The sequence below is a fragment of the Amia ocellicauda genome, chromosome 2 (assembly GCF_036373705.1).
Source record: "Amia ocellicauda isolate fAmiCal2 chromosome 2, fAmiCal2.hap1, whole genome shotgun sequence".
NCBI lineage: Eukaryota > Metazoa > Chordata > Actinopteri > Amiiformes > Amiidae > Amia > Amia ocellicauda.
The window spans coordinates 17,378,023-17,405,152 of record NC_089851.1 but is presented as its reverse complement, the minus strand read 5'-3'; the positions used below and the strand labels follow the sequence as shown (position 1 = coordinate 17,405,152).

At 36.0% G+C, this 27,130-nt stretch overlaps 2 protein-coding genes across 3 annotated transcripts in view; both read left to right on the top strand.

The window, feature by feature from the left end:
- Positions 1 to 5,824, top strand: part of st18 (ST18 C2H2C-type zinc finger transcription factor) — a 44,977-nt gene extending 39,153 nt beyond the window's left edge. Inside the window, exons 17-21 of the mRNA XM_066719656.1 lie at positions 646 to 867; positions 1,156 to 1,244; positions 1,756 to 1,859; positions 1,952 to 2,095; positions 3,129 to 5,824. Coding sequence (XP_066575753.1) covers positions 646 to 867; positions 1,156 to 1,244; positions 1,756 to 1,859; positions 1,952 to 2,095; positions 3,129 to 3,269 — 700 coding nt within the window. The 3' untranslated portion in view covers positions 3,270 to 5,824. The remainder of the gene's footprint in view (positions 1 to 645; positions 868 to 1,155; positions 1,245 to 1,755; positions 1,860 to 1,951; positions 2,096 to 3,128) is intronic.
- A 12,274-nt stretch (positions 5,825 to 18,098) lies between these two features.
- The window catches only part of pcmtd1 (protein-L-isoaspartate (D-aspartate) O-methyltransferase domain containing 1), a 37,779-nt gene continuing 28,747 nt past the window's right edge, over positions 18,099 to 27,130 (top strand). For both annotated transcript variants that reach the window (XM_066719655.1, XM_066719654.1), the window contains exon 1: positions 18,099 to 18,340. The gene's annotated coding sequence lies outside the window, so the exon portion shown is untranslated. The remainder of the gene's footprint in view (positions 18,341 to 27,130) is intronic.

Below are 27,130 nucleotides of genomic sequence, written 5' to 3'. Positions count from 1 at the left end.
TTGTGTTGGTGGGTGTCTGTTTTTCATTGTTAGACTTATAGTAATGTTTATATGCAATCCTCTTATTACTGATTTGTTTATGTAGTGGTCATGGTTTAAGTATTAATAGTACCTCAACCATTCAGATCCAACAGGACCATACTATGTGTATTTCTTTCTTAAATTGTATAATTTGAACAATTGAAAATCTATATAGTAGAGCTTAACTATTATCACCAATATGTGATCCTTACAGATTAAACTTGTGCAGTGCGGGAAAAAAATAATGATTTACAGCAGTACAACATATCCAAATAATATGAATCATCCACACTCCATGTTAAACACATAACAAAAAAGAACCACTGGGGAATCCCCACTGTTTCCTGTTTGTTTGTGCCTTTGTTTGTTTGGTTTGATAACAAATACACACTTTAAAAAACACCGCACCAAGCATTGCGTGTCTTTTTTGCTTTCCTTTTTTTAAGCACACCCTTTAGAATTTCAATAACTGTGATTATCATTTAATTAGCACTTTGTACATTAGCTTCAGTATCAATAATTTATGATGTGCGTCTGCTTTCTCTAGGCCTGGGTAGAGAGCAATAAACTGTTTTATAGAAAGTTGGCACTAAAATAGAACAATTTTCCTTGTTTTTCTGTTAGATGTCCAGTAATTGGTTGTGATGGCCAAGGTCACATATCGGGCAAATATACATCCCACCGCAGTGCAGGAAGCTGCCCCATTGCTGCCAAGAGACAGAAGGAGAGCTCTATTAATGGGACTCCATTCTCCTGGAAAGTCAGCAAACAGGAATTGCCACACTGTCCTTTGCCAGGCTGTAATGGATTGGGTCATGCTAATAATGTATTTGTCACTCATAGAAGGTAAGTCACCATTCCATTTTATCAGTTGTCTGTCCCTGTGTAATTCTGTACGTGAGGCATAAACTTTTACATTAACACCTTCTATTTCATGTTGCAATCATCCAAATTGCTAGCTGAAGCGTCTGGTTAAAAGTAGACAAAGACTCTGTTTTACGTCATGATCAATAAGGAACAACCAACATTTCAAACATTATGCAACATAGCTATTGTGTGATTATTTCAGTGTTGGAACTAAATTAATCTGTATTTTCTTGAGATTTCAATTATTTTTATTTTTACTTTTGCCAGCTTGTCTGGATGTCCACTGAATGCTCAGTCAATCAAGAAAAAGGTTTCAGGAGAGGAGATGATGACCATTAAACTCAAAGCAAGCAGTGGTAAGCTCACTTGTTGAATGTGTTTCCTTTTTAAGCCTGAGGTTGTCATAGAAGGGCTTATCACACATTAATCTGATTTAAATCAAAGGATTGAATCTAGATGTACGACATTATGGATAGTGTATCTCTATCAAGCAACTGTCTTTTTATTATCCCTACAAGTTATAAATAAAATGCTTATATTTGGGTTTTTCTATTATTTTTGCCAATCAAATGTGTTTAACAGTTGAAATATCAATACCTCATAGTGATTAGCAATTAGCAATTTAGAAATCAAATATTTAATTTAAAAATATCACCTGACTTTTCAGCTGTTTTGATTTAAGATGTAATTATTTTGTATAGTGTGTGTGTGTGTGTGTGTGTGTGTGTGTGTGTGTGTGTGTATCAATGTCATATGAATTGCTTTTTACTTAACAGATGATTCATTTATATTCCTTGATAAGTATACAAACTATGTGGTTATGTTGCTGATTTGAATGTTGTTTTGGTATGTTCTGATTTCTCATAGGCATAGAAAATGACGAAGAGATGAAACATCTGGATGAAGAGATAAAGGAACTGAATGAATCAAACCTGAAAATAGAGGCTGACATGATGAAACTCCAGACACAGGTAAGAAAATGTTATCACTGCGAATACTTCAAAACCCCCGCACGGGGGAAATGTTGTGTCTGAATGCTTTATTTATTTATTTCCCATAATAGATATCATCAATGGAATGTAATCTAAAAACAATTGAAGAAGAAAACAAGCTGATTGAGCAACATAATGACAGCCTGCTGAAGGAGCTGGCACGCCTGAGTCAGGCACTTATCAACAGTCTTACTGACATACAACTCCCTCAGATGGTAGGTCAGACCGCTTTTCTCTCAATAGTAATTTCTCAGGCAAATTAAAAAAATATCTAAATACAATTAACTGTACACATTTCAGGGAAATGCAATTGAATTAAGGGAAAAGACAGCTGTATTTTGTTTGTTTCTTTGTTTTCAGGAACTATATATGTCATGTATGGCTGCAATATGCTTACACATTAGGATTGTTTTGCTGACACAAAGACAGGAGTTTAATGTAGTCATTAAAGGTAAACGTGTTACGAAATATCCTCAGAAATTATTTGTGGGTGTGTTTCTAACTATGATTATAACTGAGGAAATGGTGAGACAAAGGCCTAGACCTTATTTAAAATTAAAATAAGACACCCCGAATCCCACCATCCGCAAATTTATAAAATACAGTAATTGAACTCAGATTTAAATGGGGTGGAAGGAAGTATCTTCTGTAAAAGGTTTTTGTGTTGATGACATCAGCAGTTCTTGTATAAGATTAGAATTGTCTCTTTTCTGCATTGTTCTCTGAAAAACAAAAAATCTGCTTTAAATTTCTGCTATTAAAATTCTTACAAGGACTTAACTAAACTCAACTAAGAACATGACCCCTGGCTTGAAATCTAATCACTAGCTCCTTTAGAAGGTTTATATTGACTGTAAAATCTCTTATTTGATAAATCTTTATATTGTCTGACCTCTAATCTGTCTGACTATATTGACCCTCTGTTGCACATTCCCTGCTTGTCTAATGGGGATTCCTCGAGCCCACCTTTAATCATTTAACTCCAGGGCTTTGTTTGGCTGTGTCCCTAAAGCCTACAATGTCTGATCTTATTCTTAATGCAGTGGCTGAAATCCCTCCTTCCTTTTCAGAGTTGCTTTTGCCATTAGGGATTATATCTGCTTTGTTTATAACACGTGATGTAGAAATGCAATATTGATTGATTGGTTACAAACATCACATATATAAGTATGTAATGTGTGATTTTGGATATTACTGTCCATATATATCATAATGTATATTGACATTTGTCTTGAATTTGTTTTTCAGGGGCCAATCAGTGAACAGAATTTTGAAGCCTATGTGAACACTTTAACAGATATGTATAACAATTCAGAGCATGATTATTCTCCTGAATGTAAAGCTCTTCTTGAAAGCATCAAGCAAGCTGTAAAGGGAATTCACATGTAAGCTTTCTAGTCAGCATGAAATGTATCAAAGCTATAAATTCTGCTGAACAGCTGGATTCTGTGGGATGCACTGGTTTGGTCGCATGTACAAACGAAGACTTTTGGAAATGCAGTTCCGTTTTACAGCCGACACATTGCACTAAAAGCATATTTATACCAATACCAGCCGTGAAATGTAATGGACTTTAACAACAATTCACTTGATATATTTATTTTAGTGGATTTTTAACCCTTGCACTTAGTTTCTTTTTATAGTTTGCTGTAAATTAATTGTGTATTTGTTATTTTTTTATATTTTATTATTTATTGTCTTAATATATAAGGTTGTTTGATTTGTAATTTATTCCTGCCATATTTAATCAGACATTTACTTTAAGAAAAATATAGGGACAATAATTAACCTTCAACACTTAAGAAGCAGATTTAATGTAAAATGTTGTGGGCAGCAGTCTTAATCACTTGTATATTCTGCACATTGTAAAGAACATTTTAACAGCTTTCAGTTTAATTTTCATAGGGCTTTTTATTACTTTGAATTAGCACATTTCATGGAACTTCTCTTGAGCAAAAACATGGTATACTGCTGCCCTCTAGTGGTGAGTTACTTGCAAAAATATTTAAAGCAATAATGGCATTTGACATTATGCTTTTTAGCAACAGGAATACAACATTTTAAAAAACAATAATCAGTTGCTTTCTATGAATTAATTATATATATACATATATTTATTGAACTGAATGCACATTAGACTTAAATACTGTTGAACGTGTACTGTAAAGAAGGACTACTGAACTCAAAGATCAAAGGAATCTACAGTTTAAATTTTTGGAAAATAAGTGGTGTCAAGTAGATGCTTATTATTGGCAAAGAAATTCTCAAATTGGCACTCACTGAGAAATTATTTCTCCTCTTCACCAGATGCAACCTTATTTTCTCATTTCTCATAAAAGAACTGAATGTGGCTTTCAACCTCAGAACTTTGCCCATAATATTGAACCGATTGCCAGTGAGACAATGAGAACATCATTATTTTGTTTTTTAAAACTAAGTCTTGAATATTTTTTGAATATTTTTTTCTAAACTATATTGATATGAACTGCCTTCTGTGTGCACACTGAACTGTGTGCATATATGTGCCTAAGTGTAAATGTGTACATGAAACATCACAGTTTTATGGTACGACCATACTATGTTAAATGTTGTTTAATTTATACACAGTACAGTTATTTTTTCAATTGCAAACAAGAATGATATTAGAACTGTTCATTTAACCTAAGGCACTTGCTACTGTTAAAATGTCATCTCAGAGTAACAGAGCACAATGTGACTGGTCCAACCTTTATTTAAGTAGGCTTAAACTTTTCAGCTATGTACTTTACCATTGCTCTCAGCAATGGCCAAAATTATATATAAGTGTATGAAGGCTTGTGAATATGGCTAATTCTGTAATGGTCTTTCACACATACTAAGAGATGGGTTTTGCTAAAGCGAAATCTAATATCACTTTCATGGCTCTATTCTTGAAAAAATCAACCTGCCATATTAAGTTTCTTTTGTTTTCTGTCATGTGAGAATAGCACAATAATGGAATGTACTGTAATTATTATTAACACAATTAAAGCCCATATTGTAATGGCATAACCATATTTACAGCAAACATTACAATCTGTGCTAGTTGGGGGGCTGACATATTTGTTATAAAACAAACATTCGGATATAATTACAAATAATGTCTTTCATTTATGAAATCAGAACACTTACTGTGAAATATTCCCATATGCAGGATTGTAACATGATCCATTTACATACAGGATTTAAAGTGCTTACAATTAATTAGGTATTTTGCTTCCAGTTCACATGTATAATATGACTATATAACAGGTGATGTATAGATCAACTGTCACTTAAATGATCAATGTTGGCTTAGTGGCAATAAAGAAGAATGTCATATTTATGGGCTTATATTAAGTTGTCCCAACACTAAATTATTCCAGTTTGTAAGTCAAACAAATAATCAAACTTGTATTTATTTATTTATGTATTTATTGTATTTTATTTTACTGTGTAATTCCATGTATTGGTCATGTAAAGAGTGAATGGAAGTTGTTCAGCTAAATCCATGATTAGATGACCATAAAGTGTGCTTTGAACGTTTATTTATGTATTTATTTATTTGTGTATGTATTTATTTAGCAGAAACAAATAGACAGATTTGAATACATTCTGCTCATGTTTGATTATAATTAACAATAATGTAGAGCACAGATTCCCAGGAGACACATTTATTTTATTGTGTTACTTTAAGCATATTTATATATACTATTAAAATAACTTCTGTTAAGCAATAAGCAAGCACAACATATACACCCACTCCCCCTAACAAACCCCTGTTTACACAATCTGTTGAACTCATTTTTTTAGTGCTTACAATTTCATACAAGTATACTTAAATTCAATATGCCAAAAAATGTCTGTGTATGTATGTGCATATATATATATATATATATATACAGTGAGGGAAAAAAGTATTTGATCCCCTGCTGATTTTGTACTTTTGTCGACTGACAAAAAATGATCCATCTATAATTTTAATGGTAGGTGTATTTTAACAGTGAGAGACAGAATAACAACAAAAAAATCCAGAAAAACGCATTTCAAAAAGTTATAAATTGATTTGCATGTTAATGAGGGAAATAAGTATTTGATCCCCTATCAATCAGCAAGATTTCTGGCTCCCAGGTGTCTTTTATACAGGTAACGAGCTGAGATTAGGAGCACTCTCTTAAAGGGAGTGCTCCTAATCTCAGCTCGTTACCTGTATAAAAGACACCTGTCCACAGAAGCAATCAATCAATCAGATTCCAAACTCTCCACCATGGCCAAGACCAAAGAGCTGTCCAAGGATGTCAGGGACAAGATTGTAGACCTACACTAGGCTGGAATGGGCTACAAGACCATCGCCAAGCAGCTTGGTGAGAAGGTGACAACAGTTGGTGAGATTATTCGCAAATGGAAGAAACACAAAATAACTGTCAGTCTCCCTCGGTCTGGGGCTCCATGCAAGATCTCACCTCGTGGAGTTTCAATGATCATGAGAACGGTGAGGAATCAGCCCAGAACTACACGGGAGGATCTTGTTAATGATCTCAAGGCAGCTGGGACCATAGTCACCCTGAAAACAATTGGTAACACACTACGCCGTGAAGGACTAAAATCCTGCAGCGCCCGCAAGGTCCCCCTGCTCAAGAAAGCACATGTACAGGCCCGTCTGAAGTTTGCCAATGAACATCTGAATGATTCAGAGGAGAACTGGGTGAAAGTGTTGTGGTCAGATGAGACCAAAATCGAGCTCTTTGGCATCAACTCAACTCGCCTTGTTTGGAGGAGAAGGAATGACCCCAAGAACACCATCCCCACCGTCAAACATGGAGGTGGAAACATTATGCTTTGGGGGTGTTTTTCTGCTAAGGGGACAGGACAACTGCACCGCATCAAAGGGACGATGGACGGGGCCATGTACCGTCAAATCTTGGGTGAGAACCTCCTTCCCTCTGCCAGGGCATTGAAAATGGGTCGTGGATGGGTATTCCAGCATGACAATGACCCAAAACACACAGCCAAGGCAACAAAGGAGTGGCTCAAGAAGAAGCACATTAAGGTCCTGGAGTGGCCTAGCCAGCCTCCAGACCTTAATCCCATAGAAAATCTGTGGAGGGAGCTGAAGGTTCGAGTTGCCAAACGTCAGCCTCGAAACCTTAATGACTTGGAGAGGATCTGCAAAGAGGAGTGGGACAAAATCCCTCCTGAGATGTGTGCAAACCTGGTGGCCAACTACAAGAAACGTCTGACCTCTGTGATTGCCAACAAGGGTTTTGCCACCAAGTATTAAGTCGAAGGGGTCAAATACTTATTTCCCTCATTAACATGCAAATCAATTTATAACTTTTTTGAAATGTGTTTTTTTGGATTTTTTTGTTGTTATTCTGTCTCTCACTGTTAAAATACACCTACCATTAAAATTATAGACTGATCATTTCTTTGTCAGTGGGCAAACGTACAAAATCAGCAGGGGATCAAATACTTTTTTTCCCTCACTGTATATATATATATATGTGTGTGTGTATGTGTGTGTGTGTGTGTGTGCACGCATATGTGTGGATTTAATTTATATTTTGAAATCTCAGAAGAAGAAAAACATTCATTTTTATCATTTTTTCAAGATTAGAGCCTTTGGTATCAGTGTTAATTATTTTTCAAAATATAAATTGTACAAAATATTTTACCATTATCATTTAGTTATATCAAGGTTTGGGGGAACTCATTTGTGGGTTTCTTGTTCTTTTCCCAGCTAGGTTGCATTAACTAATGTTTGTATATTTAAACTTGATACATGTTCTGATAGAATAGGCCAGTACTTTTTGTGCAGTTGAAATTAAACAATTAATGAAGTCTACACAAACCTGCCAACAGAATGATCATTTGCTAAATGCAAAGAGATGTTTTATTTTATACAAAATTAGTCAACTCATTAAATTGTAATTTTAATAAATTAAACTTTTATCAAGCATTTTGTTTAAATTCATTATACTTGTAAAACTTTATAATTCTGCTTATTTATTTGTAATTGTTAATATTTAATTTATATGCCATGCATTGTTTGCTCAGGAAGTTTTGTGAAGAATATTTATTTTTTCCTTGTTTGTACTTGATGTATTTTGTAATGTGCACTAAATTTTGTGTTGAACAACATTGGTAATATGAAACTGTATTGTAAATTAGATTTTTTTTTTTTTAAGATTAAAAGTTATGCATTTTTTTCATGTCAAGTAGTTTATACATTGGAGTTTCCTTAATATTTTACTATTTCATAAACAGGTATGTGCTGTGTTGTACAGTTTGTGTATGGTAGAAATAAAATTGAAAACTGAAAGTTTTTGTGTAAATTACCTCAACCAGATAAAAACTCAGTCAACTCGTGTTCACCACTCATACATATTGATATGGGCTTTGAAGTAGGTGTTTTTAACGGAATCCATATCTTATATTGGACATTCTGATTGAAAATTGAAAATAAAACCAATGACATTGCATATTTTGTGGATACTACCCAGTCTTCTACCCAAAGCTTATGTTACAAGCTGAAGCTTCTCTAAAACCACCCTCATGGATACCCATTCTTCCCATCCCTCTATCCATCTTTCTATCTCCATTCCACTTGACTCCACCACTCTCTCAAAATCAATTATCAAACCTGTACAATGCTGACCAGAAGATGTCAGAGTGGAGTACAGAAAGGTACAATATGCATGTAATTGAAAAAAAAAAGAAAATGCCTTATGGGTCACTTCTGCTAAATGCCTTTGTTTAAGACAAAAAGGTGTCTGTTTGTGGCTGATGAACTTCACTAAAAAGGTTTATAGATAAGAGAGTAATCTTAATATATATAAAAGACAGTGATTAACAAAGTAGCCCACTATGTCAACTAAATAACTCTGTAAACTAAGTGAGTATCTGAAAATATTTTTAAGACACAAAACTCTCTTATAGAATGTATCATGTATTTTCTTCTACATTCTTATGTATGTTTCTGGTTGAGTCCTAAGAACTTCAAGGAGGACTATGGCAAGCCAAATTATCATTTAGAGATATCTCTAAATCATTTAAAGATATCTTTAAATATTTGAAGATATCTCTAAATGATTTGAAGATATCTTTAGATGATTTAGAGATATCTGCAAATCATTTAAATATATCTCATTTAAAAGTACATTTAGAGATATTTCTAAATGATTTGAATATATATCTAAATGGTTTGCAGATATCTCTAAATCATTTAAAGATAACTGCAAAACATTTAGAGATATCTGCAAATCATTTAGAGATATCTTCAAATTACTTCCTGTATGTAGCCCAAGATTATCACTTCCTGTTAACTTGTTAATTCATTTCTATGTAACTGAATAAGGAAACAGGAAGTGATAATCTCAAGCTAAAATACAGGAAGTCATTTGAAGATATCTTGAAATGATTTGCAGATATTTCTAAATGATTTGCAGATATCTTTAAATGATTTAGAGATATCTGCAAATCATTTAGAGATATATATTTAAAAGCACCTTATTTAGATATCTCTAAATTGTTTGCAGATATCTCTAAATCATTTATGGATATCTTTAAATGATTTAGAGATATCTTTAAATATTTGAAGATATCTTTAAATGCATTTAGAGATATCTCTAAATGATAATTTGGCTTGCCAGAGAGGTCTCCCTGTAACATGTTGTCTACTAAGGCTGAACAGATTTAGCACTATCAGTCTATCATGATGACTCATGTCTTTCAGCTCAGCCTAGCTAAGTTTTATAAAGACATGGTGCCCATAACTGAATACGGTATCCTTATTGTGGTCTAAGGTATCATGATATCGATATGCATTATTATTAATATAATTTGTACTTATTATTTAAAACCATAACATCACAATCAAAAATAAAATACAAAATTCAGCCACTACAGTCAGGGCTATAACTAGGGCAGGGCAAACAGTGCTGTCACCCAGGGAGCAAAGCTGTGGGACCAGAACAATTATGGAAATGTAATCTCAATCAAGTAATAATTGTGATTTGTAGTTTTCAATGTTGTCCTTTGTCAGCTGTCAGTGCCCCCAAACATATTAATAATATAATCTTTGAAGCCCCCAAGCCGGTGTGAATGCATCCATAGGATGTACAGTATTCTAAAAAAAGATTTCACACTGGATGCTGATACAGGGATGCAACGCTCAGTGTGAAAGAACCTTAAGTTTGTATAATAACATGTCACGTGTGTGCACACTTGGGTAATAAATCACATTCTGTGGTATATTCCTAAAAAGAGCAATAGGCAGGTAAGAAGACTGGCCATTGAAGCCCAAGATGAAGGTCTCAATATCACACCAGAGCAGGCTTTCAGTAAAGTTACTGACACACTGAACGCACAGCTTCAGTGGTGATATGCGACACTGTCTGAGATCTCCTCAGGCTTTGAGTTTCTTACTGGGCCTGTACTCTCAAGCTTGCCTTTTAGTCAAATGAAAAGGTATGTGATTGACTTGCCAAAGAAGGATCCAAAGAATCTGCACGCAACTGAATTTATTATTAAGTTACAGGCTGTTGCCATCCTTCCAGATTGTACAGCAACTCCACATATTCATTTGAACCTCATCCACCAGTGGAGTCTGAGCACCGCGTATCCCAATATTAAGATATTTTGATATACTCTCCTTGTCATGCTAGCATCTTGAGAATGGAGCTTCAGTAAGCTGATACTCATGAAGAACTATTTTAAATCTTCAATTGGTCCACAACGTCTCCCTAATGTCTCTCCATTGGAAAAACTTAAGCTCGATCAACTTTGATGCTGCGATAGATGAGTTTGCGAGTTTTGACGGCCAGGAGAGCTCCCCTATAAATAGTTTAAGAAAACAAAAACAACAACAAAATAACTGTGATTTAAATACAGATTGACTCATTACCAACACCATTTTCTTTTATTAAGGCATCTGCAAACTGTCTAAATTTCAGGTTGTTTTTTGTTTTTTGTTTTTTTAAGGTCATACAGTATACTTGTTTACTTAAAGGTTATATCGAATACTGTAAGGATGTTAAATTATTGTGTAAGAATTGGTGTGGCACCTTAAATGAAAATAATCATAATAATCATACAGTAGCTTTTATTGTCTACATACATACAAATTAAATAATTATCATAACTCATCGTCAACAACAACAACAACAACAACAACAACAACAAAACAAAAATGGATCAGTCTTAATGGGTGAGGTTTCAAAGAGTATTACTAGAATCCCTGCTAGTTGTTGTGGTTGGTGAATCCACATAGCAAAAAGCCTAGAACACTAATATATATATATATATATATATATATATATATATATATATATATATATATATATATATATATATATATATATATACAGTGAGGGAAAAAAGTATTTGATCCCCTGCTGATTTTGTACGTTTGCCCACTGACAAAGAAATGATCAGTCTATAATTTTAATGGTAGGTGTATTTTAACAGTGAGAGACAAAATAACAGCAAAAAAATCCAGAAAAACGCATTTCAAAAAAGTTATACATTGATTTGCATGTTAATGAGGGAAATAAGTATTTGACCCCTTCGACTTAGTACTTGGTGGCAAAACCCTTGTTGGCAATCACAGAGGTCAGACGTTTCTTGTAGTTGGCCACCAGGTTTGCACACATCTCAGGAGGGATTTTGTCCCACTCCTCTTTGCAGATCCTCTCAAAGTCATTAAGGTTTCGAGGCCAACGTTTGGCAACTCGAACCTTCAGCTCCCTCCACAGATTTTCTATGGGATTAAGGTCTGGAGACTGGCTAGGCCAATCCAGGACCTTAATGTGCTTCTTCTTGAGCCACTCCTTTGTTGCCTTGGCTGTGTGTTTTGGGTCATTGTCATGCTGGAATACCCATCCACGACCCATTTTCAATTACCTGGCTGAGGGAAGGAGGTTCTCACCCAAGATTTGACGGTACATGGCCCCGTCCATCGTCCCTTTGATGCGGTGCAGTTGTCCTGTCCCCTTAGCAGAAAAACACCCCCAAAGCATAATGTTTCCACCTCCATGTTGGACGGTGGGGATGGTGTTCTTGGGGTCATTCCTCCTCCTCCAAACACGGCGAGTTGAGTTGATGCCAAAGAGCTCGATTTTGATCTCATCTGACCACAACACTTTCACCCAGTTCTCCTCTGAATCATTCAGATGTTCATTGGCAAACTTCAGACAGGCTTGTACATGTGCTTTCTTGAACAGGGGGGCCTTGTGGGCGCTGCAGGATTTCAGTCCTTCACGGCATAGTGTGTTACCAATTGTTTTCTTGGTGACTATGGTCCCAGCTGCCTTGAGATCATTAACAAGATCCTCCCGTGTAGTTCTGGGCTGATTCCTCACCGTTCTCATGATCATTGAAACTCCACGAGATGAGATCTTGCATGGAGCCCCAGACCGAGGGAGACTGACAGTTATTTTGTGTTTCTTCCATTTGCGAATAATCGCACCAACTGTTGTCACCTTCTCACCAAGCTACTTGGCGATGGTCTTGTAGCCCATTCCAGCCTTGTGTAGGTCTACAATCATGTCCCTGACATCCTTGGACTGCTCTTTGGTCTTGGCCATGGTGGAGAGTTTGGAATCTGATTGTTTGATTGCTTCTGTGGACAGGTGTCTTTTATACAGGTAACGAGCTGAGATTAGGAGCACTCCCTTTAAGAGAGTGCTCCTAATCTCAGTTTGTTACCTGTATAAAAGACACCTGGGAGCCAGAAATCTTGCTGATTGATAGGGGATCAAATACTTATTTCCCTCATTAACATGCAAATCAATGTATAACTTTTTTGAAATGCGTTTTTCTGGATTTTTTTGCTGTTATTTTGTCTCTCACTGTTAAAATACACCTACCATTAAAATTATAGATGGATCATTTCTTTGTCAGTGGGCAAACATACAAAATCAGCAGGGGATCAAATACTTTTTTCCCCCCACTGTATATATATACACACACACACAACCACATACATACACACTTATAAACTATTTGATTTAACTTTTTCCTCTTTATTTAGGAGTAAGTTTGCGCATTTTCACTGTCGCTGAAAATACACAAATTAAAAAAGTTTGGGGATTGGGGAAATAAATTACATTGTTTGAAAAGATATTGTGTTTGTTATCTACATTTTTCATGACGTCTATTCAACCTGAAAGCAATGTACATTTTGACATGGATGAATCGTTGCCAAAACCACGTTGCATAGTAGTTGTATTCTTGTTGATCCAAATAGTCTCAAATTGATTTCAACCCACAAAACGACGTCGAAATTACGTTGAGTGCCTGCTGGGCCCCCCTCCACCCATCTTGTCACTTCGTCATACCAGCTGTCACCTCGTTGTTGTTTTCCTGTCAGTTTGTACTCCTCCCGCTCTCCACTTCGTCCGCCATACCCTCCACCCCCTGCTCTTTAATTCGCCCACACCTCTCTACTCTTCATTTCATCGACCCCCTCCCCTCTTCAGTATAACTGTTGACCATGAAGGTTAAACAAAGCAATCACATATTTGACTCTGTGAAGCTTAAGCTGTAGTCTACCTATAGACAACATCATTCTAATTTGCACAGACCAAACTCCCCCTTAAACATTTACCAATCACCAAGGAACAATAAAATATATACTTACCACAAATGGAAGTTGACCCGCCTGGCTTTTCTCCCTGCAAAGGCACGTACAGACAGTTAAATCCAGTTGCTGAGCCAGTTCATGCTCAATAGATATTGTCACCACTCCATTCAGTCATTGCTCAGTCATTGCTGAAAAGCTGCACTTGCCACTTGTAACAGTGCACCCGATCTGACTATCATCAGTAAATTAATTAATGTCCGTTTGGTCATTATGAACACATTGAATGGTGTTCACTGTACTTGATCGGTTTATATATGTGCTAACATTTTTGAATCCTTTTATTATTGTGCTTTTTATTGAGATGTTATTATTGCTTTTTAACTTTTCAGTGATTTATTCTATGATCAAGCCTTTTATTTGTTTTACTCTGATATTAGTATTATTTTATTTATTTACATCTCTTAAGTCTACCAACAAAGATACCTGATCAAATTGTCTGTAATACATGTGTTATATTTATAATACACGTGGTATATTTTACTTATCTTTCAGTTTGAAGATGAATCGCTGAGGTTTTGGAAACCAACTTTGTGAGGACAGAACTGCTCTGGGGGCAGAACTATATGATGCATCTGATTGGTTACTTGTCTTTAGGAGGCGGGGGAAAAAAACCTTAGATTTGATAGGTTAGTAAACTTGGAGATGGAGCTGCCCCCCACGTCTTGCCGTTGTACACATTTGCTCAATGGGTGAGCTGGCCCTGGGTAGACTCAACCTACAGTAAATTAATTACAACAGGAAGTAGGGAGAATATTAATTGATGCATTCCCAGTCACCTGACCTTAACCTCACTGAAATGTTAAGACCTTCACTGAAGAGATCAGAAAAACAGTAGGGCTGGCAAATGCATGCTCTGTGAGATGTTTTGGTCTGAACAGTCAAAATCAGTTCACACAGGTAATTCGCAACTATGTATAAAAATAATATTTCTGCCTTGCTGCTCTGAATATATTTGATGATATAATAATACAATATTTCAAACCATCTGCATTATGCCACAGTGCCAACATACCAAGTTGATTCAGCTGGTGTCTTGTCTCCTCCTACTTTAGTGTTGTGTCCCTTCTATATTGTCCAAGTGGAAATCTTTCTAGTTTGGGTATTGTCTTAGATCTCTATGGTTAGGAAAAGTAAAGGTGAATCTAAATTGTATGATTAATTACTGCAAATTAAATTACAAATGCCAGTAATCTGAGAAAGGATACTGCCCAAAGTGGGAGGGGCCTATGTCATTATCACGTATTTGTCTAACAAAGTTGCCTATAGTCTACTGTATGCTGTCACTTAAGCAGCCCTCCCCTGTGTGCTTTATCTACTGTGATGTACTGTAAGTTAGTTTATTTTCTTGCTCGAACCCAGGCTCACGTGTGACCTTGCTACCTTAAGGCAGTTTTTTCTTTGACAGATTTGAATCAAGGATACTGGGGGGGGGGGGTTACTGTATACCCAAGCCATCATTAGGGAGACCGGATGCGGACTGGTAAGGAAGCCTGAACTGAGGCCACCGCCTGCTAGGGGTTAAAGCCTCAACATGACCAATAATTATGAATAATAGTGAATAGGGGGGTCAGGAAACCACACCAACAGACCAGGAGCAGGGCCAATGGGCAAAGCTCTATTGGAAAAAGGAAACCTATATTGAATGGGCAGAACAACAGCACCTGCACAGCACCCTCCAGGTATACCAGGAGCAAGACAGCAGTGTCTGCTCTAATGGAACCAACTCAAAGCAGGAGCAAGTCTAAAAAGCATGCTCTAATGGGAGATAAGGAACAATGAGGGGGCAGGAACAGGGAGACCTGCCTATCACCCCAAACAGAAAAACCAAGGCCAGAGCTGATAACATATATAAATAATAACGAAGAAATGCAAAGGGGGCAGGAACCAACATGGGACCTGCAAACCACCCATAATAAGGCCAGGAGCAGGGACAAAGGTCATACTCAACTGGAAGTCAACCAAGAACAGGAGCCAGGATGAAAGGTCATGCTGAACTATCCAGGGAACCAAAGTAATAAGGCAAACAGAGTGTAAAGCGACCTCTGAGGCCAACAGCCTACCAGGGATTGCAGACAAAGGCTGGCAGACTGGTCGAAACAATTGCAGGAGCTGGGGAAAAAACTTGCAACTGTCAACAAACCAAAAAAAGTCTAGGAGTATGTGCCACTGGCTACTGAGAATCAACTGAAATCAACACACTGAATTCCCAATAGTGGAATCCAGTCCTATCACATCCAGTATATCAAATCGGATGAAACTATGTAGTGAAGCCCAGCTCACAGGCTACACAGATGTCAATCAGGGGATCAGCTTGGAAAAGAGGCCCAGGATAAAGCCACGACACAAGAAGAATGTGTCACCAAGTGCTCAGGCACCAGCAGACTCATAAGCCATGGCAATTGTATCTACAATAAATACAAATATTTTAATTACAGGTTATGAGGCAACAAAAGGTTAACATTTTTTAAACATTTTGCCCATTCTCCCCTGTTCAGTTCTGTTCAGTTTTCACTCCACTCATCTACATTGGACCAGCTCAATGTCACAGTGTACATTTTTCACTGGGTTGAGGTAGGCAGACCTCTTGCAGGAATTATGGTAGAAACTCTATGGCTGCCCCTGTTTTGTGTATCATAAACCACCTGATGGTCTAAGGAGTTGGGGGATGACTACTGAAACATATGCTCACCCTACAGTTGTCTATATTATTAGGCATCCATGTATTCCATGGTGCTCTGAATTATTTTCTAAACTAAAATACATGTCATTGTATTTTAATTGTATACACACTCACACCCTGGTAACTGGATATGTATTACAGCTTTAGCATTTTTACAAAACAGCAGTCTGCACTCACAGACATTTCTTCAATCTGTTCTGATAAATAAATAAATACATAAATAAACAAACAAATAAATAATAAACATGACAATACTTGCATTCATGATTTCATGGCATATATTTTATTTTGTCCCACAGGCATTATTGCCCACTTATTTATTTGTATTGACTAACACCATATATTATTTGTTGTGTGATAGACTCTCTACTGACGTTTCTTGCAGAACCACTAAACATTCACAGTGCCTTTTTCCTGTGAAGTTATTTGCATTTTCCTCCAATAACTTGAACACCTTTTGAATTGATTGGAATAATGTATGCAGTGCTGCCATTTATGTACAGAAAAAGATATATAATGGAGATAGTATTATAATGTGAAGTGTTGTTGTGTGGAGAAAGGGATGCATAAAGCAGTTTTGTTACAAGTCACCATACCAATATATACTCTTTATCTATCTTCGGGGCAGGTCAGGAATAATTTGTCTTCTTGGGAACTTATTATAAACTAAAGGAGGTAAAAAGGCAAGTATTGCTAAGTTGGCTTCACCCAAAATGTATGGTATGAATGATGAAAAGCTGTGAAGATCTTAATGAAGGTTAATTCTGAGAAATGGATAGTGGCCTAAAATATGTAGTGGTTCAGTTTGTTTCTTTAATTGCGTGACAGTGTGAACAAAGAACCCTGGCACAAACACTTAACACATACCCAGAGCTTTACAGCAATGGCAGCACTAGGCCTGTGTGAGAAGGCCCTTTCACCAATCTGTGAAAAATAAGCGATGCATAATCAGTGTAAGGTTAGTATCATTTTTTCTATTTTCAAATAGTAGACTCATCCTTTGGTTTGTAACATCACATAAATGCTATTCATATTGCTACTGCAATCCAGAGAGTGATTGATATTACAGTGAAAAATAAAGTAAAAGGCATAAAATGATTGTATAAATTATCTTTCAAATTTCCATCATATTTTTGATGTTGCCTATCCTTTTTGTGCTTTTCATATTTGTGCCTAACTTTTAGTGTATACTATTGAACACCGGATTGGGGGCAGCAGCATAATCATAGAATTCAGAATTCAGGCAAATTCAGGGGACATCTCTATCTTTATTTTTCTTCTTACTTGGGCTCTCTGTGGGTGCATGTAATCAATAGTGCCACATCTTGTAAAGCACCAGAACATTAAAATCCTGATGTTTCTTAGGAGAGCCCTTGCAAGACCCTTTAGACCCATGGCTACGACACAAGCAATTTGCATTTTCATTTTAAGCTCTAAGTAATATAATTTAAATAATATAAAATACCTGGTAATGATATTAACAACACAGCATTATTGCACAACCTTCATTATCACATCAGTTGCATTATATATATATAACTCAATTAATCACACAATAACATGAAGGGTACATATGTGTGTGTGTGTGTGTGTGTGTGTGTGTGTGTGTGTGTGTGTGTGTGTGTGTATATGCATGTGTGTAGAAGCTGTCACATATTGTTTTTGTGTGGGTTTTGTTTGTTAGATTTAGATCTAGTTTGCTAGAAACGAATTCTTATTTAAATACTGCTTAATCCAGCGTGATGTCTTTCAGGAGAGTTAGCACATTTGCCACCTTTCACCGCAGGTCTGGGATAACAAACCTTTTCATGTGAGGAAGTGGCCAGTCCGTGCAAAACTTCGCGCATCTCCATTTGGTGCGCACGCTGCGTGTTTAAAGCCCAGCTCGCAGCGCCGCGGCTCCATTTGCTCGGGACCACGTGACTTTGTGTTTACATCCTCACAGCTGTTTCTTCGGCGTCTGGAAGGCAGAACTGAGCCGAACTCTTTTTTGTTATGTATATATAAATATTTATACATGTATATATATAAATGCATTTATCAAATGGTTAATTATAATACATTAGTAAATCTTGTTTTCGATTTTTTTTTCATCCGCTTTTTAGCACCCTTGATTCTCGGGTGATTGCTGCGCGATAGGTGAGTGATTTGTTTAAAATTCCTGATGTCGACATTTTGTTGTTTTTGTTACAAAGTGCTCCCGACCTCGTCGCCTGACGTGCAGCATGTCTACAAGACGTGACGCCCGGGTTTATTAATCTGGTCATATTTAGAAAACGGAAAGATTTCATTCAGCGATTCCCACATTATCTAGCACTACCCTGTGCTAAATATATCACTCATGTCCGCAGTTTGACTGATGTTACGAGTACTTAAAAAAACAAAAACAAAAAAAAAACAGTTCATAAAAAAACTCGGTTACAACGCCATTAAGTTGCTTGATTTGAAACCCTTTCACGTTTCTCTTTGCAATGCAGATTTATATTTCTCCAAACAAGGACATGTCAAATTGTTGTTTCATGTAGATATTTTATTATTAGAAATCACTTGACCGTGATGCCGATTGGATTAAAACCGCACTTCTAAATGTGGCAAAATGGTCAAAGCGTCGCTTTTTAATGTAGATTTACTTAGAAAAACTACTTATGAGGCCCATTCCGTCGTGTTTAACCACACACACACATATGTAAGCATGCATACATGTATGTATGTACACACTTCCCGTTGTGCTTGCTAGGGCTCCAGCTTCATTTGATTTAATTCAGAGTTGTCATAAAGTAGCATAACCTACATATAACCAACTTCAACAAAGACGTGTTCTTCCCGCACATTATGTATCAATAATGAATTATGCAAAACCGTAAACTTAAAATGTTACTTCATGCAGTTTGATTAAGTAACCATGCTTAAGTTTTTTTTCGCTCTGTGATGCAGTCAATCCGCAGTGTAAATGCAAGTTACGATGTATGTTTTTTCGATCATGTATATCAGCTAATGTATTTATTCACGTCTTGCTGTATTTACACTGTACAACGCTCATGCCGTCTCGTATTAATAATAATGCAATATCAATGCTTTATGGTGATCCTTTGTTGCTACCGTGATGGCGTCAGTGGAAAGTTTTCTCACCGAAGTGATGCAGTAAGGGATCGTGTATAAATGATCTGTTTAGAAAATGAATGTAATGCGGCGATATTTACTATTTACACTTAAAAAGAAAAAGAAAACCGAAATAAATACTCATTGGCGTCGTTTTTGCTTAATTTACATTAACTTATTGGTCATTTGACCAAATGCCACGTTTGTCGATAAGTAGAGTAGGTCTATTTCTATTTTTGTGAAGTTAAACATTAACGATCCCTTGCATTGAATGACATCTTGCTTGTTATCTGCTCGTTGTGGTTAGCACTAAGACACTGCTAAAACTAGGGCATCTTTGGCAAGCATCCCAGTTTGTTGTGGTTATGTAGAGCCCTGGTGGAAATGAAGGAGAATTTATTTTATTCAATCAAACCAAAGGTCAAAACTTTGTATCTTATAAATATATTACATTCAATTATATAATGATCTCGTTGTTTGTGTATATGTGTGTATGTGATATATATATATATATATATATATATATATATATACACACACACACACACACACACACACACACACAAAGTATGGCTAAAATGGTTTAATAGAGGTATGCAAAAAATATAAAGAGAAAGAAAATGTTGTATAGCACATACAAAAGGGATGGAGACGAAACAAAATACATAGAATATGTTGAGATGCAAAGAGATCTTAAGAAAGGGATCAGGAAAGCAAAGAGGGAAATAGAAAGAAACATAGCTCTTGGAGCTAAAATTAATGCAAAGAGCTTTTTTCAATATTACAACAGCAAGAGGACAATAAAGGAGGAAGTGAAACAGATAAAGGGCAAAAATTGAGGTATCTTGGAAAACGAACAAGATGTGGCAAATGAGTATTTCACAGAGGTTTGTACAAAAGAAAGAACAGATAACATGCCACAGGTTAACAATCAGTCCAGTCAAATCAGGATAAATTAGCAGGAAGTACTAAAGGGACTAGGAGAATTAAAATTAAAAAGCCAGATGGGATATTTCCAACAGTACTTAAAGAAATGAGAGAAATTATTTATAGGCTACTAACTCAAATATTCCAAAAGACATATTCCCCTTAGAACAGGGGATGTGCCAACTGACAGGAAGACGGCAAATGTCAAACCAATCCACAAGAAAGGGAACAAAACTGAGCCAGGAAATTACAGACCAATCAGTCTCACCTGCATTACTTGTAAAATGTTGGAAAAAATGATTAGACAGAAAATAGAGGTGCATCTTAATGAAAACCATATTCTTGGAGATAGTCAACATGGGTTTAGACCAGGCAGATCATGTCTTACTAATTTATTAGAGTTTTTTTAACATGGAACTGCAGCTGTAGATCAGGTGAAAGCATATGATATGATATACTTAGATTTCCAAAAAGCTTTTGATAAGGTTCCACACCAAAGACTGATCCTCAAATTGGAAGCTGTAGGCATTCAGGGTAATGTAAGTAGATGGATTATGAACTGGTTGATGTATAGGAAACAGAGGGTGTCGATTAGAGGAGTCACTTCTAACTGGAGTGAGGTTGTTAGTGGAGTTCCACAGGGATCAGTATTAGGGCATTTGCTTTTTCTAATCTATATTAATGATCTGGACTCTGGGATAGTTAGCAAACTTGTCAAATTTGCAGATGATACTAAAATAGGTGGCTCAGCAGATACAATCTCGGCAGCACAGGCTATTCAGAGGGACTTAGATAACATTCAGTTGTGGGCCGACACCTGGCAAATGAAATTCAATGTGGACAATTGCAAGGTAATACATGCAGGTAACAAAAATGTCCACTATAATGACACTATGGGAGGTACAGATCTAGATGAAGTAACGCATGAGAAAAACCTAGGAGACTACATGGACTCCTCACTTTCTCCATCCAAACAATGTGGCGAGCAATATAAAAGGCAAACAGAATGTTAGGGTATATTGTCAAAAGTGTAGAATTGAGAACAAGGGCAGTGATGTTCAGACTGTACAATGCACTAGTTAGAGCTCATCTGGATACTGTGTGCAGTTCTGGGCTCCACACTTCAAGAAAGATATCGCTGCTGTAGAGGCAGTTCAGAGGAGAGCAACCAGACTTATTCCAGGTCTGAAGGGAATGTCCTACTGAGAGACTGAGGGAACTGAACCTTTTCACCCTGGAACAGAGGAGACTACGTGGGAACTTGATCCAAGTCTTCAAAATCATGAATGGCATCGACCACATCAAACCAGAGGAGCTTTTCCAGATCAGCAGGGACACACGCACCCTGAGACACAAATGGAAATTGGGCTTCAAGGTGGTCAAGACAGAAAACAGGAGATACTTCTTCACACAGAGAGTTGTCACAATCTAGAACAAACTCCCCAGCGATTTTGTTGAAGCTGAAAATTTGGGAACATTTAAAAATAGACTGGATAGGATTCTTGGATCACTTAGATATTAATGGACACCAAACGAGCACGATGGGTTGAATGGCCTCCTCTAGTTTTAAACTTTCTTATGTTCTTAATTATATAATTAATCACAAACATACACTATATATCAACATATATGTGCTTATCATAATTCATATTTTTATTTATTAAGCAGTGTGGAGTAGTGGTTAGGGCTCTGGACTCTGTAGCAGAAGGTTGTGGGTTCAATCCCAGGTGGCACTGCTGGTCTTCCCTTGAGCAAGGTATTTTACCTAGACTGTTCCAGTAAAATCCCAGCAGTATATTTCTGAAATATAGTTGCTCATTTATATAATGTAATTATGAATTCATATATTGACAGCTATTTCTCTACTGTTTCGTACTTGTTTGTAGCTCATACATATTGTAAAGTATTTTGGATTTACTGAATTTGATATATTTTGTAATGCTTTGGAACATGTTTATTGTGACAACTGTATGTCACCCAAGGTAAGGGTGTCATAAATAAATAAATCGTAATCCCTGACAGCTATCTATATTGTATTATTTTATTTGTAGCACCGTGTGCATATAACTGCTTTAAGCATGGGTACACCATTTTGCCATGCTTGTTGCTGTCTGGAAGGGTCACATAAGCAGGGTGTCTGTGTACTGTGCCTCTTTTGTATGAAAATCATAATGGATCTTGCAATTAGATGAAATATTAGAACACCACAATAGCCCACTGGCCAAAGAAATTAGGCAATTTTGTTATTGTAATTTTAGTATGGAGGTCTGCCTTATCATGGAATCACCCTTACAGTGAGGGTGTCTTTTATACAGGTAACGAGCTGAGATTAGGAGCACTCTCTTAAAGGGAGTGCTCCTAATCTCAGCTCGTTACCTGTATAAAAGACACCTGACATCTAACACCTGACATCTAACATTTTACAAGTAATGCTGGTGAGACTGATTGGTCTGTAATTTCCTGTCTGAGTTTTGTCCCCTTTCTTGTGGATTGGTGACATTTGCTGTCTTAAGTGTTTTAAGTGTCATTTGGAATATTTGAGTTAGCTGCCTATAAATAATTTCCCTAATTTCTTTAAGTACTGTTGGAAATATACCATCTGGCCCAGGTGATTTGTTTGTTTTTAATTCTGCTAGTCCCTTTAGTACCTCCTCCTCATTTATCCTGATCTCTCTTAGGGTTTGACTGGACTGGTTGTTAACCTGTGGCAATGTTATCTATTTTGTCTTTTGTAAAAACCTCTGTGAAATACTCATGTTGAACATTTGTCACATCTTGTTCATTTTCCAAGATACTTCCATTTTTGCCCTTTATCTGTTTCACTTCCTCCTTTATTGACTTCTTGCTGTTGTAGTATTGAAGAAAGCTCTTTGCATTAGCTTAAGCTCCAAGAGCTATGTTTCTTTTTATTTCCCTCTTTGCTTTCCTGATGCCTTTCTTAAGATCTCTTTGCAGCTCAACATATTCTTTGTATTTTGTTTCATCTCCATCCCTTTTGTATGCGCTACACAACATTTTCTTTCTCTTGATATTTTTTTGCATACTTCTATTAAACCATTTTGGCCAGTGTTTTTTGGTCCTCAGTTTGCTAAGTTTTGGTACAGAAGTACAAGTAGTATATTCTTAAAATATAACCATCCATTTTCAACTGAATCTGTATCCAGTGGTGCCACCTCAAACTTTCAAGGTTTGCTTTTCTAAAATTGTAGACCATTGTTTTAGACTTGGTCCTTGTTTTTTGAAAGTATGCCTCAAAGCTAACCATATTGTGATCACAGTTTGCCATTGGTTCTCTAACTAGTGTCCCTCTGACTCTGTCTTGGTCATTTGAAAAGTTCAAGTCAATGCGTGCACTCTCCCTGGTTGGTTCCCTGACAAATTGAGTTAGAAAGCAGTCATTTACCATCTCAACCATTTCTATTTCTGATTCTGTAGTCCCAACTGGGCTTTCCCAGACTATGTTTGGGAAATTGAAATCCCCCATGATAACAGCCACATCCTTGCTACATGCAGTCCTGATAACATGGTATAATATAACATCATCTTGTCTGATTTTGAATTGAGAGCAATGTTTATCATATATTTTACTTGTACTGTAGAATGTTGTCAGGTTTTGTAAGCCAGGAACCTTTACATATCTTTGAAGATACTGTATATTTTTAGATACAATTCAAATGGTGTATATCATTTTTATTTTAGGTCAAATGTTATTTTTTTAATTGTTTGGTGGATTTGATTAGTATATCTTAAGCAATCACAGAAAGATTTACCGCCTTGTTTCCTTTTGTGGATTCCATGAGGGATTTATCAGAAGAATTGTCACCTGTCCTTGTTAGTGCACCAGACTGGAACTGCTGCCCTGCCTGCCTAGAAATCTCCACTACAGTTGAAATTTCTCTGATGTCACTTTGAAATGTATTGTTAACCAGAAGTGTTAAGAAGTGTTGCTCCCACAGTAACTTCCCTGATCTAAAAAACATTCAAGGAATTACTAGTTTTCTGAGTGAAATTCAATGATGAAAACATTTGTTCAATAAAGAATTTATAGAAAGTTCTTGATTCTGAGTGAACTGCTGCATTTATGCCTTTGTCTCACAATAGTTATTAATTATTGCTGAATAAACCATGAATACATTCAAACAAGCTATCAGCACTGTTTGTTTAAAGAAAACCAGCTAATTTCAGTCATACATTAGAGTAATAATCTTGGCCCGAAGATTATTGTAAAAAGTGGCTCATTATAGTTATTATTAGTGAATGTTTCAATGCTGTAGCATTTTTTCCTTTTGGCCGACTTACAGATGGAATGATATGAATAGGATTTGGAGCTCTGTATTTGAGAAAAAGAGATGCTTCACAATTGTACGGTGAATATTTTATATGGGTCATTTTGGAAGACTTTAACATAAACAATCAATTTGTTTTGTTATTACATATATGTTTTATTTAACTCTCTGTGGTCTTAGTGTACCTGGTGACCACTAAGCCAAAATTATTCCAGGTTTATTTGCATTCCTATGTAAACATGTTGAGAATATGTTCTCAGAGATCAGCATAATACATGCTCGATATTTTGTGTTAATAAGTAGTTTTTTCTTCATTACCCATGCCATGTTTTCTAAATTAATACACATTTAATTGAAAAGAGCATAGCAGCTAACGTAACTAACAGCAATGCATATTAGCACAAATATTTATTTTAGAATAATTTTAGATACATTTCTAATTCTGAAATGCAATACAATTTTAAAGCATAGGCTAATAGTTAAAATAACATGAGGTTGAATTGTATCTAGTTTGAATTCTGTTTGACTGTTAGCAATCTGTGTGAGGCTGCAATTAGTTCTAATCCTTGTAAGTTTAAAACTGATTAATGTATTTGGAAGTGCCCTTGCAGAACAATTTATTGGACTTAATGTAACATACCAATGGTTTATTTTAAAGGCTTTTAAGTTAATTGCAATAAAATCTATTGGGGCACTGCAACAATAGCTTTTTTGTGTAATACTCTGCATTTCCTTTTGTTGCAGTATGGAATATGTTAGTTTATTGTGCAAAGACATTTAATTGTTATAAAGAAAATATTAGCCTTCTGTTACACACCTTCATGAATATAACTTTGTCTCATTATACATTGGAGCATATATTACTTTTTTTAAATTGGAATTAGAGCAAAAAAAGTTACATATGACAGGAGCATAATCAGTCTCCATCGTATATGCTGTGTCTTGTGGTTAGCCTGTATGAGCCAGGAGCTAATTTGGCTGTCTCTTGAATTATGTTACTGAATCTTGTTCAACATAGTATATTCAATATAGCTGATGCGTGTTAAAAAAAAAAAAAAAAACGTATTAATGTATGTGTGCAGTCTATATATTTATGAAGTGTTGGATTTAATGAGGGTAGATAAAGTAGTTTCTGAACTGGATGTAAAATTTGCAGGATAGTATCTAAAAAGCTGTTGGACGTAGTTCTGTCATAGTTCAGGGTACAGGCACTTGGGATTCTGTTCTGTTGTTGAGCAGGAAGGTGTTTGTTGGGTTGACATTGTCAGTGACTTTGAATGTTTTGAATATTTGAACTAAACCTTGAATCATGTATCTGTATGGCTGAATGCTTGGCAGGACAGCAAAAGTATTTTTTGTAACATGGTGACAAAATGTGAACATTATTCTAATTGTCATTTAAAAGTGTACTATGAAAGTTTACTTTCACAAAATTCTATATTTTTACTTTATAGCTGTACATTGTTAATCTTTACCCACATATCCCAAATGAGGATAAGTATGCATCAAAATAATCACCACAGCGTGTGTGTGTGTGTGTGTGTGTGTGTGTGTGTGTGTGTGTGTGTGTGTGTGTGTTGCATCCTTAATTTTATTACTATCCATATGACATTCTCAGTGTATCCAAATGTAATTAATTTGCAAATATAAACATTATTTAGTTTATGTAACAGATGCACTATATTTACAAAGATTTGCATTCTTTAGTAGACGAACTTCAGAATATGTCCCACTGTTACAGCACAACCTATAACCTGTATCAGTGAAACTATGGATATGATTCAGCTTGTTGCCACTGGCAAGTTTCAGCAAACTATACAGCAAGCATCATTGCTATCAATGTATAAGCCAAGTACAAGATGGCCTCAGTTAGGGGGCTGGATTTAATAGGTTTAACTTTTTAAGTATTGTTTTTCTAACATAGGAATCTAATCATATATTTTAGAATTTCTGCATAACCTCCCTGCATTTAAATTCAACACTTTTTATACCCATTTTACTAGTATTTTAATAATTTGCCTGCTTCATAAAGACAAGTTATTACAGCTCCAAGCCTGCACTATATCTGCATGTTGTGCTCTGTGGGTTGCCTTTACTGGCTCAAAGCCGACATATGTGATGCCGCCTCTGAACTATTTTGTGAGACATTTCTTGGGTGGGTTATGCATGTAACAGGTTGTGCAGAACAGGTTTCTTGCATTTAAGGTGTCATCCATTCAGACACCTCTTAGCTTCAATTGGCACAGTTAATGTAACTTTATTTTGTGCTCTGGTTTTGCACTGGTATTTCTCTGTCAACCAGGCATATGAGATTGTGAATCATAGCATACTGAGTAGGCTGTTTTCCTGAAAATTGCTTTGCTCATCAGTGTGGCTTTAAAAAAAAAAAAATCTGTTGAAAGAAAGCATACACATACACATATATATATAGTTCTTCAAAAATGTATAGAAAAGTTGACAGGGAAAATATGAATAGTGTCTAGGCAGATAATATCAGTAGTATACAATGTAAACAGAATTCACAAAATAAATGTTTCACATAGTGCTTTACATAGAGCTGTTTCTCAGTTTTTATGTAATTTAACAAACAACCATGGAAATTACTGAAAATTTCCTG